Source organism: Phyllobates terribilis, unplaced genomic scaffold, assembly GCF_046119375.1.
Source record: "Phyllobates terribilis strain yellow unplaced genomic scaffold, ASM4611937v1 Scaffold_1__5_contigs__length_1240528914, whole genome shotgun sequence".
NCBI lineage: Eukaryota > Metazoa > Chordata > Amphibia > Anura > Dendrobatidae > Phyllobates > Phyllobates terribilis.
Window position 1 is genome coordinate 665,186,599 of NW_027362761.1, and position 21,180 is coordinate 665,207,778.

Consider the following 21,180-nt stretch of genomic DNA (forward strand, 5'->3'; position numbering starts at 1 on the left):
ATAAAGTTTGAAAAAAACAAAAAAAACATGTGACATGCTGTGATCGGTGCTGTGTGACACAGCACCAATCACAGTCATCACAATGGGTGGGGTGATCGGGACGTCACCTCTCCTGATTAACCCCTGCAGCGCTGATTGGCTGAACAATAGTTTCTGACCAATCAGCGTCAAGGAGTTAATCTAAAATACCGATCACCGCTCTGCACGCCATCTTTACCTCAGTGTTGGTGTGCAAAGTGGTTGTGAGACCCCCTTGCTGTACCTGAGAGAGAGACTCATTGGTGGCCAGTGCGATCCCCCCTGTGATCCAAAGCTGTGCTGTGGAGCCTCATGCTCCTGCAATCTCTGCAAGCTGTGATCTGGGCTGTGAGCGTCCTTTCCCCTCCACCCACTCCCAGTTAAATTTTTTGCGCACTTTTTTTGCGTACTTTTTTTGTGCTTTTTTTTGTGCGCGGTGTCCTGCACTGAGCATCCGCGCTCTTCTCTTGGCCGCAGCGCTCTGATCAGTATCTCTGCTGATCAGAGTCTGCGCCATGGGACTTTTTCTTTTTTTAGTTAGAGTAGTGGACGTCACAGTGTAAGTGACATCCAATTTTTTTTTTTGTTTTGCAAAAAAAATAATAGTAGTTAGTATAATGTACTTCCATAGGTAGTGAGGTAGCATATTAGAGTAGCGGACGTCACAGCGTTTGGTGACGTCCGATTTTGTTTCAGAGAAAAAAAAATACAGAGTAGTTTTATAGATAGCGTGGTAGCGTATTACAGGAGCGGACGTCACAGTGTTTGGTGACGTCCATTTTTCTTTTGCAAAAAAATAATTATTTTCGTCGAGTAAATTTTTAGTTAGTGCATTAGGAGAGTGTACGTTTCAGTGTTGGTGACGTCCATTTTTCTTTTGCAAAAAAAAAAAAATTATTTGCGTTGAGTAAATTCCGACAATACCTGCCCAGTAAGAGGGCCAGGTACGGAATAAAACTGTACAAGCTGTGCGGGAGTACTTCGGGGTACACCCACAGATTTAGGATCTATGAAGGGAAGGACACCCAGATTGCACCCCCTGAATGCCCTCCTGTCTGGGGGTGAGTGGGAGAATTATGTGGGAATTGTTGCACCCACTGCTAGATAAGGGTTATCACCTCTACATTGATAACTTTTACACCAGCATACCACTCTTCAAGACCCTCTTTGTCAGAGGTACAGTTGTGAAAAAATCAGAGAAGTCTCCCTAAGCCACTAATTGGGCAACCGCTGAGAAGGGGCGAAAGCAGAGCCCAATGCTACGATAACATGTTGGTGGTCAACACCAACACCAATTTCTTCACACCAAGCTGCTTGCCTATAGCAGATTCAATCTTCCCAGTCTGGTGCAGGGCTACAATTTTGTTTCTGGTGTCCTTTGACATGTCTTTGTTCTTCACCATACTTATACTTACTTTCCACCAAAATTAGAAAAAAAATTCTTTCCAAATCAGACAATGTGATTTTCAGGATTTATTTTCTCATTTTGTCTCTCATAGTTGAGGTCTACCTATGATGTCAATTACAGGCCTCTCTCATCTTTTTAAGTGGGAGAACTTGCACAATTGGTGGCTGACTAAATACTTTTTTTTCCCACTTTATAAGGACAAGAGGGATGTCCTTATCTTGACCACCATACACCGTGACAACAGCTCCCTTGTCACTGTCCGAGGTACAACAACACAAGTCCCAAAGCCAAATTGTATCTTCGACTATAATAAGTCCAAGGGGGGTGTAAGTCTCTCAGATCAGGTCCTCAAACCATACAGTGCCATGCGAAAATCTAAAGTATGGTACAAAAAATTAGCTGTGCACATTGTACAGATGGCACTGTACAATGCTTTTGTGCTGTTTAGATGTGCAGTCAATACGGGAACCTTCCTTCAGTTTCAGGAGGTAGTCATCAAGACCCTAATGTTTGGCACTCAGGAAGTGGAGAATCCCAGTACTTCTGAAACTGATAGTGCCCGTATTGTCCCAGGTCAGCATTTTCCAGGAGAGGTTCCCCAAATTGCGAGGAAGGGTAGATCACAAAACAGTGCAGAGAATTCTACAAAAGGGGAATCCGAAAAGACACAATTTACCATTGTGAAACCTGCCCTGAGAAACCTGGCCTTTGCATTAAGAATTGCTTCAATGCATACCACACATCCACAAATTAATAACATTTTTTTTACCCTGTTGACACAGCACACTTTTATACTCTGATGTACTCCGCACAATTCACACATACCACATTATGAATTCATACACCAGTAAAACCAAAAACATTACTGTATAATCATTACTATAAAACTATGCCTCTAGATAAATTCCTTGAGGGGTTTAGTTTCCAAAATAGGGTCACTTTTGTGGGATTTAGACTGTTTTGGCACATGAGGACTCTCCAAACGTAACAAAACGCCCGCAGACCATTCCATCAAAGTCTTCACTCCAAAACGTCCCTCCTTCCCTTACAAGCCCTGCCGTGTGCCCAAATAGTGGTATTCCTCCACATATGGGGTATCAGCATATTCAGGAGAAATGGTAAAACAACTTTTGGGGTCCATTTTCTCATGTTACCCTTGTATAAATAAAGAAATTGAGGTGAAAAGATCATTTTTGTGGAAAAAAAAAAAATTTTATTGTCACAACTCAACCTTATAATTTTCTGTGAAGCACCTGGGGGTTCAAGGTGCTCACTACACATTTGGAGAAGTTCCTTGAGGGGTCTAGTTTACAAAATGGGGTCAGTTGTGGGTGTTTCTACTGTTTAGGCACATCAGGGACTCTCCAAATGTGACATAATGACCGCAGACCATTCCATGAAAGTCTGCATTCCAAAACGTCACTTTTTCCCTTTCGAGTACTGCCATGTGCCCAAATAGTGGTTTTCCTCCACATATGGGGTATCAGCATATTCAGGAGAAATTGCACAACAACTTTTGGTGTCCATTTTCTCCAGTTACCCTTGTGAAAATAAAAAAAAATGGACGAAAAGATCATTTTTGTGGAAAAAAATAGTTTTTTTTTCTACAGCTCTACGTTATAAACTTCTGTGAAGCACCTGGAGGTTCAAAGTGCTCACTACACATCTAGATAAGTTCATTGAGGGGTCTAGTTTCCAAAATGGGGCCACTTGTGGGGGGTTTACACTGTTTAGGCACATCAGGGGCTCTCCGCCATCAATTCCAGACAATTTTGTGTTCAAAATGTCAAATGGTGCTCCTTCCCTTCTGAGCCCTGCCGTGTGCTCAAACAGTGGTTTTACCCCACATATGAGGTATAAGCATACTCAGGAGAAATTGCACAACAACTTTTGGTGTCCATTTTCTCTTGTTACCCTTGTGAAAATGAAAAAAAATTGGGCAAAAAATTTATTTTTGTGGAAAAAATGTTTGTTTTTGTTTTTTTTCACGGCTCTACGTTATAAACTTCTGTGAAGCACCTGGGAGTTTAAAGTGCTCACTACACATCTAGATAAGTTCATTGAGTGGTCTAATTTCCAAAATGGGGTCACTTGTCAGGGGTTTCCACTGTTTAGGCACATCAGAGGCTCTCCAAACTCGCCAATTTTGCGTTCAAAACGTTAAATGGTGCACCTTCCCTTCTGAGCCCTGCTGTTCGCCTAAACAGTGGTTTTACCCCACATATGAGGTATCAGCGTACTCAGGAGAAAAGGAGCAACAACTTTTGGTGTCCAATTTCTCCTGTTACCCTTGTTAAAATAACAAATTTGGGGTGAAAAGATCATTTTTGTGACTAAAAGTAAAATGTTCATTTTTTCCTTCCACATTCTATTAATTCCTGTGAAGCACCTGAAGGGTTAATAAACTTCTTGAATGTGGTTTTGAGGACTTTGAGGGGTGCAGTTTTTAGAATGGTGTCACTTTTGGGTATTTTCTGTTATATAGACCCCTCAAAGTCACCTCAAATATGATGTGGTCCCTAAAAAAATGTTTTTGTAAATTTTGCTGTACAAATGAGAAATCATTGGTCAACTTTTAACCCTTCTAACTTCGTAACAAAAAAAAATTTTGTTTCCAAAATTGTGCAGATGTAAAGTAGACATGTGGGAAATGTTATTTATTAACTATTTTGTGTGACATGACTCTCTGATTTGAGGGCATAAAAATTAAAAATTTCAACATTTTCGCCAAATTTCTATTTTTTTCACAAATAAACGCAAGCCATATCGAATAAATTTTACCAGAATCATGAAGCACAATATGTGAGAAAAAAACAATCTCAGAATCAGTGAAATCCGTTGAATCGTTTTAGAGTTCTTACCTCAAAGTGACAGTGGTCAGAATTTTAAAAAATGGTCTAAAAAAATGGTCTGGTCAGGAAGGTGAAAACAGGCTTCGGGGTCAAGGGGTTAAATGAGGCCCTCCTCTGTGTCTGTTCAAAGGTGTATTGGGGTTTTTCCAAAATTTTAGAAGGACTTGAAGTCACTGCATACGCAATAACAGTATAGGAGAACCTCTCCTTTATAATGGGAACATTTTTTAAACAGAGGCCCTCTTCTATGCATCTTCAAATTGGTATAGGGGTTTTTCCAAATTTTGGGCAGGCCTTAAAGTCACTGCACGTAATAACAGCATAGGGAACCCACTCCTTAATAATGGGAACAACAAAGCATAGCCAGTTGATGGCCATCTTACAATGAAACAGGATGTGTCTGATCATGTCTCACACACCACATGACCAGATAAGGTAGTAATATGTTAAAATGACATTTACCGGTGAATGTATTTTACACTGTTGAAAGCAATGCAAAAGTACAAAAACGCATCAAAAATGCTAGTGTGAACATAGCAGAAGGTGTGGAGGAGCATTTTTGTTCTTTAACATCTTTTCCAGGAAAACCCATTTTGGTTTCGTTTTTGTATGTTTTATTGTGAGTCCGTAAAAGTGGCGTAATACTCGGACAACATTGTTCACAGCAGTGACCTGGGAGTCAGAGATACTTCCAGGGGTCTTCCCCATGCTGTTCCCATGTCATGGGAATACCCATGTCGGATCAGGCACCTGAGCATTACGATTTGCTCGACCCGAGCAATAACATTTTAGTGCTCACTCATCACTAGTGTTAATAGCTTTTTTAAGTGGATATGTGTGAAAACCCAGGGTCTTCCATGGGCATAACGCTACTCCGACAACAGAGGGTGAGGGTGAATCAGCATGGCAATACTTTATTGAACCACAAACAGGACAAACTCATAGAACAGTCCCAGCATATACCCAAGATGGTACAACATTACACAGTCCTATCCCGCCTGGGATAGAACAGCTGAGACTTTGGAGACTTTCAGGGCCTACTACCTCAACCAGTGGCCCCCCACTTCTGGCGGGCCCCCATAGAGAGAAGGTAGCGGTAAGCTTAGGAAGCTAGCAGTCCATCGAGTTTTAGCTTTTCAATTCAATAGCTCAGTGTTTTAGCTATTCAATTTACAGTTGGTATCATAGGGGCTATTGTAAATATATATCTAGCTGACGTTTGGTACAATTTGTCATTAGGATAGTAGACATGATTGTTTCTAAAGGAATAGAATTCAACATTCAGGGTTATACAAATACTGGTCTGTGCTTATTGACCAGATACAAATACACAAAGATAAGAGTATATTTGTCTTGGATTAACAAATCTAAACGTCCAGTTTACTAAGATTGTAGGCTGTATTATCACAATATGTAAAATTGTTTTTAACGTTACTGTACACAGGTTATAAGTATGTATACACACATAAGTACGTACTTTGCCTCGGGATCATATTCAGCCCATATCCTTTTAAATTCATCCAAGTGATGTGGACCAAGAATTGACCAATCACGGGTTAGGTAGTCAAAATTATCCATGATCACAGCCACAAATAGATTAATAATCTGCAAAACAGTATGATTTTTATAATTATTATCACCACACATATAGTGGTAAAATGGAAAAACACTTGTAAACACTTACCAAAAATGCGCACAACATGTAGAAACTTATGAAATAGAAGTATGCAAAGCTTGTTCCACATGTATATTCCTCACCAGGCAGGAAATCTGACTCTGGGTCACACATTTTTCCATAAGAACAGGCCAAAAGGATTTCATGCCAGGCCTCTCCAGTAGCACACCTGAAACACAAGTTACAATGTAAATCAGTAGCCCAGTATATTTTTGTAAATATTTATAGATGTAGTTAAATGGCTACAAGTGACTTAACTCATATCTCGCCTTTCACTGACCTATCCAGAATTATCTATTAGTATTAACTGGCTGATTTAAGGGTCATGTTGGACAGATTTATTATTTATAACTTATTTCACATTAAAAGAGGATTTCCACACAAAAGTTCAACTCCTATCTGACATACACTGTCGCCAGCTAACCCCAACAAATAATAAAAATAGAATAAAACATTAACATGTACTCCAAAATGGATTTGCTGTTACATGACTACTTTAGAGCTGCCATTATCATTGCATGGAGCTGGCTCAGGAGATAAGCCCACTCCATGCAGAGCATGTGCCAGTTGTATTACTGAGCCATCTCCAATTGCATCAGTTCATCTTCTTAAATGCCGTTGCCAGTGACATTTGGCAGGCTTTAACATGTCGGCTATCACTTCTGCCATGTGAGAGCTACTTTGAAGCCCACATCATCAATTTCTATATTCTCTCCTCCTGTACCAGTCGGTGACTTGTTTTTGTTCAAACTATTGTGCTTGTTGTTTGCTATGTATGCCCCTTTTTCACATGTAAAGTGCCATGGAATTAATGGCGCTATAATAATAAATAATAATAATATACACTGATTTAGTTGTTTAAGCAATCATAGGTTCAAGTTCCCTAAGGCTACATTCCCATGATGAGCTTTTGGTGCATTTTTGACGCTGCAGAATTTCTGCTCCATTTCTGCATCTATTACATAAACTAGGTTACTTGCGTTTTTGTGTGTGTTTTTTTATATGTGTTTTTATTGTGTATTGTCGTTTTTTTGTCTTTTTTATGTTTTAGGCTTTAACCCCTTTCTGACATTGTGTGTAATAATACGTCCCTGTGCCCTGGGCCTTATGGACCAGTTACATATTATTATGAAACGGTGATCGCGCGATCGCCGCCGGGTGTCAGCTGATTCTGACAGCTGACACCTGGCACTCAGTGCCAGTAGCTGTGCCTGCACTGCTCCCAGCACTCTAACCCCTAAATGCTGTGATCGGTGCGAGAGAGAGCGAGCTGAGAGACAGAAGCTCAACTGCTTTTGGATAGCAGACCCTGCGCCGTCAAAGCGGGGTCCCGATCATTGCCATGGTGACCCGATGTCATCATGATGACATCCGGGTCACCAGGCACCAGGAAGTTACTTTGATCATGTGCAGTGCATGATCAAAGTAACTTGTGTCTGCAACACTGACAGGTTATAATGTATAGCAGTGATCCTGCACTGCTATCTATAATATAACCAGGGATGTGTCCCTCTGTATGAAGCCTTTATAGACTGCGCAAGCGCGACGTCCCTGCGCAGGCTGGCTCGAGACAGAAGACCGCATCCAGCCGTTACAGGTAAGAGGAGTGTATGGCGCCGGAGATCGTGGTATGCGTAGTCACTGAACGCATACCGCGATCTCCTGCGCCATAAGGACATACTTACCTGACCCGGAGGAGTGTTGCCGCGGCGCCTCTGTTCTGGCCAGGGGCAGAGCGTGGCATCGGAATCTGTGCATGTGCAGAGTGCGCTGTCTGGTGCCATTTTACTGAAGACACATTTGCAGTGTGTCTTCAACAAAATGACACCGGACAGCACAGTATGGGCACATGCATACTCCAGCGCCACACTCCTCCCCCGGCCTCCGGCAGAAAGGGACGCAGCGCTGGAGCACAGGGAAGTAAGGTGAGTACAAGTGTTTGTTTTTTTGTGTGTGTGCAGCGTGATGGGGATGAGGGGCCACGCATACAACGATTGGAGGATGAGGAATACCTTGCTAACCAGGATATGGATGAGGGGGGCCATACATACCAGGATTGGGGGATGAAGGACCATGCATACCAGAATTGGGGGTTGAGGGTACCAAACATACCAAGATAGGGATGAGGGGGTACCATGCATACCAGGATTGGGGATGAGGTGGTACCATGCATGCCAGGATAGGGATGAGGGGGTACCATGCATACCAGGATAGGGATGAGGGGTATCATGCATACAGTGCCTACAAGTAGTATTCAACCCCCTGCAGATTTAGCTGGTTTGATAAGATGCAAATAAGTTAGAGCCTTCAAACTGCAAACGAGAGTAGGTTTTATGAACAGAAGCATAAATCTTACAAACCAAAAAGTTATGTTGCTCAGTTGAATTTTATTAAATTTTAAACATAAAAGTGTGGGTCAATTATTATACAACCCCTATGTTTAATATTTTGTGGAATAACCCTTGTTTGCAATTACAGCTAATAATCGTCTTTTATAAGACCTGATCAGGCCGGCACAGGTCTGTGGAGTTATCTTGGCCCACTCCTCCATGCAGATCTTCTCCAAGTTATCTAGGTTCTTTGGGTGTCTCATGTGGACTTTATTCTTGAGCTCCTTCCACAAGTTTTCAATTGGGTTAAGGTCAGGACACTGACTAGGCCACTCCAACACCTTGACTTTTTCCCTATTGAACCAGGTCTTGGTTTTCTTGGCTGTGTGCTTTGGGTCATTGTCTTGTTGGAAGATGAAATTACGACCCATCTTAAGATCCTTGATGGAGGAGCGGAGGTTCTTGGCCAAAATCTCCAGGTAGGCCGTGCTATCCATCTTCCCATGGATGCGGACCAGATGGCCAGGCCCCTTGGCAGAGAAACAGCCCCACAGCATGATGCTGCCACCACCATGCTTGACTGTAGGGATGGTATTCTTGGGGTCGTATGCAGTGCCATCCAGTCTCCAAACGTCACGTGTGTGGTTGTCACCAAAGATCTCGATCTTGGTCTCATCAGACCATAGAATCTTGAACCAGTCTGTCTCAGAGTCCTCCAAGTGATCATGAGCAAACTGTAGACGAGCCTTGACATGACGCTTTGAAAGTAAAGGTACCTTACGGGTTCGTCTGGAACGGAGACCATTGCGGTGGAGTACGTTACTTATGGTATTGACTGAAACCAATGTCCCCACTGCCATGAGATCTTTCCGGAGCTCCTTCCTTGTTGTCCTTGGGTTAGCCTTGACTCTTCGGACAAGCCTGGCCTCGGCACGGGAGGACATTTTCAAAGGCTGTCCAGGCCGTGTAAGGCTAACAGTAGTTCCATAAGCCTTCCACTTACGGATGATGCTCCCAACAGTGGAGACAGGTAGGCCCAACTCCTTGGAAAGGGTTTTGTACCCCTTGCCAGCCTTGTGACCCTCCACGATCTTGTCTCTGATGGCCTTGGAATGCTCCTTTGTCTTTCCCATGTTGACCATGTCTGAGTGCTGTTCACAAGTTTGGGGAGGGTCTTAAATAGTCAGAAAAGGCTGGCAAAAGAGATCTTTAATCCACACATGTGAAGCTCATTATTCTTGGTGCCTGAACTACTTCTTAATACTTTAGGGGGACCAAACAGAATTCTTGTGGTTTGAGGGGTTGAATAATAAATGACACTCTGAATTAACTTTTAACGTTTAAAAAAAAAAAAAAAACATTTGCTGCAGTGCATTTCCCACTTCCAGGCTGATCTACAGTACAAATGTCACAATGCCAAGTTAATTCCGCATGTGTCAACCAGCTAAATCTGCAGGGGGTTGAATACTACTTGTAGGCACTGTACCAGGTTAAGGATGAGGAGTGACATACATACCAGAATTGGGGATGAGGGGGTACCATGCTTACCAAGAAAGGGATGAGGTGTACTATGCATACCAGGATAGGGATGAGGGGTACCATGCATACCAGGATACGGATGAGGGGGTACCATGCATACCATGGTAGGGATGAGGGGTACCATGCTTACCAGGATAGGGATGAGGGGTACCATGCATACCAGGATATGGATAAGGGGCCATACATACCAGGAAAGCGATGAGTAGGCCATACATACCAGGATTGGGGGATGAGAGGTACCATGCTTACCAGGATAGGGATGAGGGGCCATACATACCAGGATAGGGATGAGGGGGTATCATGCATACAATGATAGGGATGAGGGGGTACCATGCATATCAGGATATGAATGAGGGACCATACATACCAGGATAGGGATGAGGGGCCATACATACCAGGAGAGGGATGAGGGGGCCATCCATACCAGGATAAGGATGAGAGGTACCATACCTACCAGGATTGGGGATGAGGGGGCCATGCATACCAGGATAAGGATGAGGAGTGTCACACATACCAGGATAGGGATGAGGGGGCCATACATACCAGAATAGGGATGAGGGACATGCATACCAGGATACGGATGAGGAGGCCATACATACCAGGATGGGGGATGAGAGGTACAATGCTTAGCAGGATAGGGATGAGGGGCCATACATACCAGGATACGGATGAGGGGTGCCATACATACCAGGATAGGGATGAGAGGCCATGCATACCAGGATTGGGGATGAGGGGGTACACAGCAGGACGCAGCGCTGGAGCACAGGGAAGAAAGATGAGTAGAAGTGTTTGTTTTTTTGTATGGGGGCAGTGTGATGGGGACTGCGCAGTCTGGTTCCAGGCAGAAGAATGCATCCAGCCGTTACAGGTAAGAGAAGTATATGGCGCCGGAGATCGCAGTATGCGTAGATACTGAATGCATACCGCGAGTTCCGGCACCATAAGTATATACCTGACCCGAAGGAAGGTTGCCGTGGCACCTCTGTTTTGGCCGGAGTCCGGGGGAGGAGTGCGGCATCTAAATAGGCGCATGCGCATAACGCGCTATCTGGCGCCATTTTAGTGAAGACAAATTGGCACCGGACAGCGCAGTATGGGCACATGCGTACTCTGGCGACATACCTCTACCCCGGCCTCCGGATGGGGGCAGCAAATAACAGGATGGGAGCAGCACATAACAAGATGGGGGCGCAGGATGGGGGCTGCACATAAGAGGATGGGGGTGGCACATAACAGGATGGGGACGGCACATAACAGGATGGGGGCGGCACGTAACAGGATGGGGGAGCATATACCAATAAAAATGCTCACTAGCCGGGCATAGAACGGGTTCAATAGCTAGTATATAACTGCGATCAGACTGCAGAAAGTTCCATAGCGGGACGAAGTAAAAATGGAAAAAAAATATTAAAAAAAGTTGTACAAATATTTTTTCAAAAATATTATATATATATATATATGTGTGTGCAAAGCAGTCATAAAAGCAAAAGGTGGCTGCTTTGAAGAACCTAGAATATAAGACATATTTTCAGTTGTTTCACACTTTTTTGTTAAGTATATAATTCCACATGTGTTAATTCATAGTTTTGATGCCTACAGTGTGAATGTACAATTTTCATAGTCATGAAAATACAGAAAAATCTTTAAATGAGAAGGTATGTCCAAACTTTTGGTCTGTACTGTATGTAAAAATTATGGCTCTCAAAATATGGTGTCTTGTAGTGTTTTAAAGCAGCCAAAAATAAAAACCTAATATAAATCTGGTATCGCTGTAATCGCAATACTTACACTGCATGAGGAACAGTGTAAAAAATAAATAAAACCAATTTTTCACCTGCTGCTGATTTGTTCAATCTGCCTCCCAAAGATCGCAGTATGGCTTGGCTCACATCATTCTTCCGGGATGACCGTGTAAATCTCTAAAATACGTGATTCAGGTGGAATCCCCGATGGAAGATTCCCTGTAATGAGGCAGATGGAGGCACCATGGATGCAATCTGGCCTGTGATCCCACAGTGTCAGTCTTATTATAAGACATGCATAAAAGTGCTGTTTGCCACAGTTTTGTGAACCTCTGGAAAAAAGGACACCGCTAAACAGAGGCCAGACGGAGTCCAGAGTAACTCCGCTGCCTTGTTATAGTGAATGGATCCCTCGGGATAGGGTTAGGGTTGTGTTAGGGTTAGGATTAGAGTTAGGGTTGTGTTAGAGTTGGGGTTGGGAGTCTTTCAAAAGTAAAGAAAATAATGATGATATGGTGAGTAGTGTTGAGCGCAAGTGCTCGCTACTGGAGTTTGCATCGGGTACTCGGGTATGCACCGAGTATCACGGGTGATCGAATGACACGCTCGAGTCCCTGCCTTGCATGTTTTGCGGCTGTTATACAGTAAAAAAAACATGTTGAGATTGCTTGCCATACACGAGCAATCCACGCATGTTTTTTTTAAGTGCTTAACAACCGTGAAGTGGGACGGGGACTTGAACATTTCAGTCGAGCATCCGTGATACTTTGTGCTCGAGTGACATGCTCAAGACTAATGACAACACATTCAATATGATGACTTAATGTTATCAAATCCTGTGTCGTACCTCTAGGTTCAAAATGTTCACTATACCCCTTGATAAAATCCTTGAGGGGTGTAGTTTCCAAAATGGGATCACTTGTGGGGCGTTTCCACTGTTTAGGCACATCAGGGATTCTCACAACACAACATAGCGTCCGCTCTCAATTTCAGCCAATTTTGCATTCAAAAAAATTCACACAGTGCTCCTTCCCTTCTGAACCCTGCCGTGCGCCCAAACAGTAGTTTCTCCCCACATATTGGGTATCGGCATACACAAATTGCACAGCAATTTTTGGGGTCCATTTTCTGCTCTTACCCTTGTAAAAAATTTGGGGATAAAATATCATTTTTGTGGAAAAAGTTAGATTTTTTTATTTTCATGGCTTTATGTTACTTCTGTGAAGCAACTGGGGGTTCAGGGTGCTCACCACACATCTGGATAAGTTCTTTGAGGGGTCTAGTTTCCAGAATGGGGTCACTAGTGCCTAAACAGTAGAAACCCCCCACATCAGGGGTTCCCCAAATGCGATATAGCGTCCGCTAATTATTCAAGCCAATTTTACTTTCAAAAAGTCAAATGGCGCTCATTCCCTTCCAAGCCCTGCCGTGCACCCAAACAGTGGTTTTTCCACACATATGGGCTTACTCAAGAGAAATTGCATAACAAATGGTATAGTGCAATTTCTCCTGTTACCCTTATGAAAATGCAAAATTAGGGGCTGAAAAACATTTTTGGGGGAAAAATGGGAACATTTTATTTTTATGGCTCAATGTTATAAACTTCTGTGAAGCACCTGGGGGTTTATCACACATCTAGATAAGTTCCCTGAGCAGTTTAGTTTACAAAATGGTGTCACTTATGGGGGGTTTCGACTGTTTAGGCACATCAGGGGCTCCCCATATGCAAAATGGCGTCCGCTAATTATTCAAGCAAATTTTATCATTATTGTTATCATTATTTATTTATATAGTACCATTGATTCCATGGTGCTGTACATGAGAAGGGGTTACATTCAAAATAACGATATCACTTACAGTAACAAATAAACAATGATAGACTGGTGCAGAGGAAGGAGGACCCTGCCCTTGCGGGCTTACATTCTACAGCATGGTGGGGAAGGAGACAGTAGGTGGGGGGTTGCAGCAGCTCCGGTGTTGGTGAGGTGCAGGTCTAGTGTTGGTAAGGCAGCAGATCCCGTGGTGTTGAGGAGGCAGCAAGGTCATGGCAGGCTTTAAGCTTTCTTGAAGAGATGGGTTTTCATGTTCCGTCTGAAGGTTCCGAGTGTGGTGGATAGTCGAACGTGTTGAGGCACAGAATTCCGGAGGATGGGGGATATGCGGGAGAAGTCTTGGAGGCGATTGAGTGAGGAACGAATAAGTGTGGAGGAGATTAGTTCAGAGATGTACGGAGGAGAACGGTTATGGATAGCTTTGTAGGTCAGTGTTAGTAGTTTGAATTGGATACGCTGGGGAAATGGGAGCCAGTGAAGAGATTTGAAGAGGGGAGAAGCGGAGGAGTAATGAGGAGAGATGAATTAGTCGGGCAGCAGAGTAAAGAACGGATTGGAGAGGTGCGAGAGTGTTAGCAGGTTGGCCACTGAGGAGGATGTTACAGTAGTCGAGGCGGGAGATGATGAAGGCATGCACAAGCATTTTAGTAGATTGAGGATTGAGGAAAGGACGGATTATGGAAACATTTTTGGAGGCGACAAGAGGTGGAAAGAGCTTGGATGTGCGGTTTGAAGAACAGAGCAGAGTCAAGGGTTACTCCAAGGCAGCGGATGTCCGGTACAGGGGAAACCATGATGTTGTTTATTGTGATAGATAGATCAGGTAGGGAAGATACATGAGATGGAGGAAAGATGATGAGTTCAGTTTTGTCCACATTGAGCTTGAGGAAGCGAGAGGAGAAGAAGGAGGATATGGCTGATAGACACTCTGGGACTCTGAAGAGCAGAGAGGTGATATCTGGGCCAGAGAGGTAGATCTGAGTGTCATACCATAGCCGAAGCGATGGACTACAAAAAGGATCATGATCCAAAATGGAAGGCACTCCCACTACCCAAGCCCATTCAGTGTGAATGTATAATTTTCATAGTCATGAAAATACAGAAAAATCTTTAAATGAAAAGGTGTGTCCAAACAGGACAATGACCCCAAACACACCTCCAGGCTGTGTAAGGGCTATTTGACCAAGAGGGAGAGTGATGGGGTGCTACGCCAGATGACCTGGCCTCCACAGTCACGAGACCTGAACCCAATCGAGATGGTTTGGGGTGAGCTGGACCGCAGAGTGAAGGCAAAAAGCCAACAAGTGCTAAGCATCTCTGGGAACTCCTTCAAGATTGTTGGAAGACCATTTCCGGTGACTACCTCTTGAAGCTCATCAACAGAATGCCAAGAGTGTGCAAAGCAGTTATCAAAGCAAAAGGTGGCTACTTTGAAGAACCTAGAATATGACATATTTTCAGTTGTTTCACACTTTTTTGTTAAGTATATAATTCCGCATGTGTTATTTCATTGTTTTGATGACTTCAGTGTGAATGTACAATTTTCAAAGTCATGAAAATACAGAAAAAATTTTAAATGAGAAGGTGTGTCCAAACTTTTGGTCTGTACTGTATATATATATAAATATATATTAGATATTAAACCTGTTCTACGCCCGGGTGGGGGGCATATTTATTGATATATGGTCTCCCATGTTGGTATGTGCTGCCCCCTCCTGGTATTTGTGCTGCCCCCATCCTGTCCCCGCGATCCTATCCTGGTATGCATGGCACCCCTCATTACTATCTTGGTATGCATGGCACCGCTCATCCCTATCATGGTATGCATGGCACCCCTCATCCCCAATCCTGGTATGATGGCACCCCATCCCTCATCCCTATCCTGGTATGCATGGCACCCCATCCCTCATCCTGGTATGCATGGCACCCCTCATCCACAATCCTGGTATGCATGGCACCCCTCATCCCCAATCCTGGTATGCATGGCACCCCTCATCCACAATCCTGGTATGCATGGCCCCCTCATCCCAAACTTGGTATACATAGCACCCCTCATCCCAATCCTGGTATACATGGCACCCTCATCCAAAATTTGGTATACATGGCACCCCTCATCCCCAATTCTGGTATTCATGGCACCCCTCATCCCCAATCCTGGTATGCATGGCACCCCTCATCCCTATTCTGGTATGCATGGTACCCCTCATCATGGTATGCATGGCACCCCATCCCTTATCCTGGTATGCATGGTACCCCTCATCCCTATTCTGGTATGCATGGCACCCCTCATCCCCATTGCTGGTATGCTTGGCACCCCTCACCCCCCAATCCTGGTATGCATGGTCCACTCACCCCCCAATCCTGGTATGCATGGTGCCCTCACCACCCAATCCTGGTATGTGTGGTACCCCTCATTCTGGTATGCATGGCACCCCATTCCTCATCCTGGTATGCATGGTCCCTTCACCCCCCCAATCCTGGTATGCTTGATACCCCTCATCCCCCAATCCTGGAATGCGTGGCCCCTCACCCCCCAATCCTGTTATGTGTGGCCCTCTCACCCCCCAATCCTGGTATGCATGGTCTCCTCATCCCCAATGCTGGTATGCATGGCCCCCCTCATCCCCCAACCCTGGTATGTTTGGCACCCCTCATCCTTTTCATGCTGCACACATACAAAAAAATAAACACATACTCATCTTTCTTCCCTGTGCTCCAGCGCTGCTGTGTCCTGTTCTGCCGGAGGCCCGGGGAGGAGTGCGAGCTGCGCGGGCCTATGCCGCTCTGTCCGGCGCCATTTTGCTGAAGACACACTGCAAATGTGTCTTCAGTAAAATGCCGCCGGTAGTGCTATGCGCATGCGCCAATTCCGACGCCTCACTTCTGCCCCGGTCTCCGGTGAAGAGAGGCGCCGCGGCAGTGCTCCTCCCGGTCAGGTAAGTTGTAAGTATGGCGCCGGAGATCGGGATATGCGTTCAGTGTCTGCGCATACCGTGATCTCGGGTGCCATACACACTCCTCTTACCTGTAACGGCTCGTTGCGTCCTTCTGTCTTGAGCCAGACTGCACTATAATATAGTGTGTGTGTGTATATATATATATATATATATATATATATATATATATACAGCTGTGCTCACTCAAAAGTTTACATACCCCGTCAGAATTTCTCCTTTCTTGGCCTTGTTTCAGAGAATATGAATGATAACAAAAAACTTTTTCTCCGCTCATGGTTATTGGTTGAGTGAAGCCATTTATTGTCAAACTACTGTGTTTTCTCTTTTTAAACCTTAATGACAACTAAAAACATCCAAATATAACTGTATATATATACAACTGTAAAGAAGGGGGAAGGATTTTTTAAGGTAAGTATGTTCCCAAGAGAAGACCACCATCTGGCCTAAGACAGACAATGGAGTAATTCCCCAAAAAGGTTTCTTTGTGTCATTACCATAATATGTGTCCAGATATTCAAAGAAAACCTAAATGTTCTAAAGTGTCAGGTGCATATTTGGGAAGGCACAAAGTACAAGTTAAGTAACAATAGCCTTACCTATATGTCAAAGTAGTGCTGATGAGTAATGCCACTGCCCCGACGCGCATTTCACGTGGGCTTCCTTGGGGGGCAATCCCACTCTGGGACACTGGACACCAGAGAGGCGACATCTGGACCAGAGAGGTAGATCTGAGTGTCATCACCATATAAGTGATACTGGAAGCCATGGGAATTTATGTGTTGTCCCAGGTCAAGGGTATAGATGAAGAAGAGTATGAGTCCAAGGACAGAGTCTTGAGGGACTCCAACCTTTTGAAATTTTACTTTCAAAAAGTCAAATGGCGCTCCTTCCCTTCGAAGCCCTGCCGTGCGCCCAAACAGTGGTTTTTCCCCACATATGGGATATCGGCTTACTCACGAGAAATTGCACAACAAATTCAAGCAAACAAATTTGCTTGAATAATTAACGGATGCCATGTCACTTTTGGGGAGCCTCTGATGTGCCTAAACAGCGGAAACCTCCCACATGTTTGTGTGTGTGAGCTAGTGTGGATGAGGAATGTATAAGATATGCTCCAAACAATTTCAAACTGAGATCTCCCTTGCTGTATCATGTTAGTAACTAGAGATGAGCGTTGTTCTACTCGAACTGTTCGCCAATCTCAAATTAGAGCTGTTTTGGGCGGTGTTCGAGCCGTTCGGCGAACACAAACAATTTGAGAAAAATTTGGCTGTTCGAGGTTATGTTCGATAACTGTTCGTGCACCAAAATCATAACTGGATTTTTTCTCAGTAATGATGAAAATTAATGTTAATACGCAGTTTGAGTGTACAGCGGGGTGGGGGGAGGGGCAGGGGATGGATCTCTGCAGGAACAATGAAGATCTCCATTTTTTTTTCTCTTTCCCGCATTTACAGTGGGGAGGTGCAATCTGTTAGCCTATCAGCAGCGCACACACGGAGCGAAGTGCTTTTTTTCACACAAGCAAGGGCATGTGTCATTGGCAGTGTATGTCACATGTCCTTGCCCTATAAGACCAAGCCATTTTCCCCGTCGCCACCATTTTCTCACTGCTGCAGCTGCGTGTTAGACGGCACCGCTGTTGCTGTGTGCGCTATACCTTGTTAATTTCAAGCCAATTTTCGCACAAATATACAGATAGCTTGGGAGTAGGGAATAGTTGTGATTGCAGTCCTTTTAAGGACTAGGTTACAGCATTTCCTATGACTTTTATCAGGCAGGTCTGTGCTCTTAAATAGATAGGTTGTGGGAGTAAAGACTAATTGTAATTGGAGTCCTTTTCAGGACTAGGTTACATCAGTTCCTATCAGTTTTTGCCAGGCAGGTCTGTGCCAGTGCTGTGCAAGTTTTTTTCACAGCATTTGGCTGAATCTAGCAAAGCTAATCCTTTTTGGCCTATTGCAGAGTGTGTTAGTCAGTGGAGTAGCCTATCTGTGTTGCAAGATATACCACCTGTGTATAGAATACCAATTTTTTTACTGCACCTAGTGAAGTAAAATCTTTTGGGCATAGCATCATTCTATTAGTCCATCTATACTGACCTCCATCAGGTTGCAAACTGAATATAATTTTTTTCTGCATCTAGCTCTGAAAAAATATTGGGCTTCTAGCTGTGTGTGGGACTTGTTGTATTAGTCCATCTATACTGACCTCCATCAGGTTGCAAACTGAATATATTTTTTTCTGCATCTACCTCTGAAAAAATATTGGGCTTCTAGCTGTGTGTGGGACTTGTTCTATTAATCCATCTATACAGACCTCCATCAGGTTGCAAACTGAATATATATTTTTCTGCATCTACCTCTGAAAAAATATTGGGCTTCTAGCTGTGTGTGGGACTTGTTGTATTAGTCCATCTATACTGACCTCCATCAGGTTGCAAATTGAATATAATTTTTATCTGCATCTAGCTCTGAAAAAATATTTGGCCTTCTAGCAGTGTGTGGGACTTTCTCTATTAGTCCATCTATACTGACCTCCATCAGGTTGCAAATTAAAAATAATTTTTATCTGCATCTACCTCTGAAAAAATATTTGGGCTTCTAGCTGTGTGTGGGACTTGTTCTATTAATTCATCTATGCAGACCTCCATCAGGTTGCAAACTGAATATATTGTTTTCTGCATCTACCTCTGAAAAAATATTGGTCTTCTAGCTGTGTGTGGGACTTGTTGTATTAGTCCATCTATACTGACCTCCATCAGGTTGCAAATTAAAAATAATTTTTATCTGCATCTACAGTACCTCTGAAAAAATATTTGGGCTTCTAGCTGTGTGTGGGACTTGTTGTATTAGTCCATCTATACTGACCTCCATCAGGTTGCAAATTAAAAATAATTTTTATCTGCATCTACCTCTGAAAAAATGTTTGGGCTTCTAGCTGTGTGTGGGACTTGCTGTATTAGTCCATCTATACTGACCTCCATCAGGTTGCAAACTGAATATATTTTTTTCTGCCTCTACCTCTGAAAAAATATTGGGCTTCTAGTTGTGTGTGGGACTTGTTCTATTAATCCATCTATACAGACCTCCATCAGGTTGCAAACTGAATATATTTTTTTCTGCATCTACCTCTGAAAAAATATGTGGCCTTCTAGCAGTGTGTGGGACTTTCTCTATTAGTCCATCTATACTGACCTCCATCAGGTTGCAAACTGAATATAATTTTTTTCTGCATCTAGCTCTGAAAAAATATTTGGCCTTCTAGCAGTGTGTGGGACTTTCTCTATTAGTCCATCTATACTGACCTCCATCAGGTTGCAAATTCAAAATAATTTTTTGTCTGCATCTAGCTCTGAAAAAATATTGGGCTTCTAGCTGTGTGTGGGACTTGTTCTATTAATCCATCTATACAGACCTCCATCAGGTTGCAAACTGAATATATTTTTTTCTGCATCTACCTGTGAAAAAATATTGGGCTTCTAGCTGTGTGTGGGACTTGTTGTATTAGTCCATCTATACTGACCTCCATCAGGTTGCAAACTGAATATATTTTTTTCTGCATCTACCTCTGAAAAAATATTGGGCTTCTAGCTGTGTGTGGGACTTGTTCTATTAATCCATCTATACAGACCTCCATCAGGTTGCAAACTGAATATATTTTTTTCTGCATCTACCTCTGAAAAATATGTGGCCTTCTAGCAGTGTGTGGGACTTTCTCTATTAGTCCATCTATACTGACCTCCATCAGGTTGCAAATTCAAAATAATTTTTTGTCTGCATCTAGCTCTGAAAAAATATTGGGCTTCTAGCTGTGTGTGGGACTTGTTCTATTAATCCATCTATACAGACCTCCATCAGGTTGCAAACTGAATATATTTTTTTCTGCATCTACCTCTGAAAAAATATGTGGCCTTCTAGCAGTGTGTGGGACTTTCTCTTTTAGTCCATCTATACTGACCTCCATCAGGTTGCAAACTGAATATAATTTTTTTCTGCATCTAGCTCTGAAAAAATATTTGGCCTTCTAGCAGTGTGTGGGACTTTCTCTATTAGTCCATCTATACTGACCTCCATCAGGTTGCAAATTCAAAATAATTTTTTGTCTGCATCTAGCTCTGAAAAAATATTGGGCTTCTAGCTGTGTGTGGGACTTGTTGTATTAGTCCATCTATACTGACCTCCATCAGGTTGCAAATTAAAAATAATTTTTATCTGCATCTACAGTACCTCTGAAAAAATATTTGGGCTTCTAGCTGTGTGTGGGACTTGTTCTATTAGTCCATCTATACTGACCTCCATCAGGTTGCAAATTGAATATAATTTTTATCTGCATCTAGCTCTGAAAAAATATTTGGCCTTCTAGCAGTGTGTGGGACTTTCTCTATTAGTCCATCTATACTGACCTCCATCAGGTTGCAAATTAAAAATAATTTTTATCTGCATCTACCTCTGAAAAAATATTTGGGCTTCTAGCAGTGTGTGGGACTCATTGTATTAGGCCATCTATACCAAGCTCCGCCAGCTTTGAAATTAATAATAATTTTTAGCTGAATCTAGCCCTGAAAATAATTTTTCCCAATAGTGGTAGCAATAGAAATATGGGGCGCGCGCCTGGCTAACAAAAATATACGCTTCATAACACAAAACACCAGCCTAGCGCACTGCATTAATAAGATGGCATCATCGTCTCTCCCAGTGCTAGGCCTACTACGCAGGCTAGTATTCCTGTGCCTAAAACACAATGTATGGGTCCGCGCTAGCCACTATGCTGAGGGGTATAAAGCTGCTGCTAACGCTTTATAACAATTCAACTGGCAGATTTTCA

At 43.2% G+C, this 21,180-nt stretch overlaps 1 protein-coding gene across 1 annotated transcript in view; it reads right to left on the reverse strand.

Moving 5' to 3' along the window:
- CACNA1S (calcium voltage-gated channel subunit alpha1 S) overlaps positions 1 to 21,180 on the reverse strand; it is a 1,485,309-nt gene that overhangs the window by 281,486 nt on the left and 1,182,643 nt on the right. Inside the window, exons 33-34 of the mRNA XM_073685020.1 lie at positions 5,963 to 6,122; positions 5,756 to 5,883 (exon numbers count right to left, since the gene is read on the reverse strand). Coding sequence (XP_073541121.1) covers positions 5,756 to 5,883; positions 5,963 to 6,122 — 288 coding nt within the window. The remainder of the gene's footprint in view (positions 1 to 5,755; positions 5,884 to 5,962; positions 6,123 to 21,180) is intronic.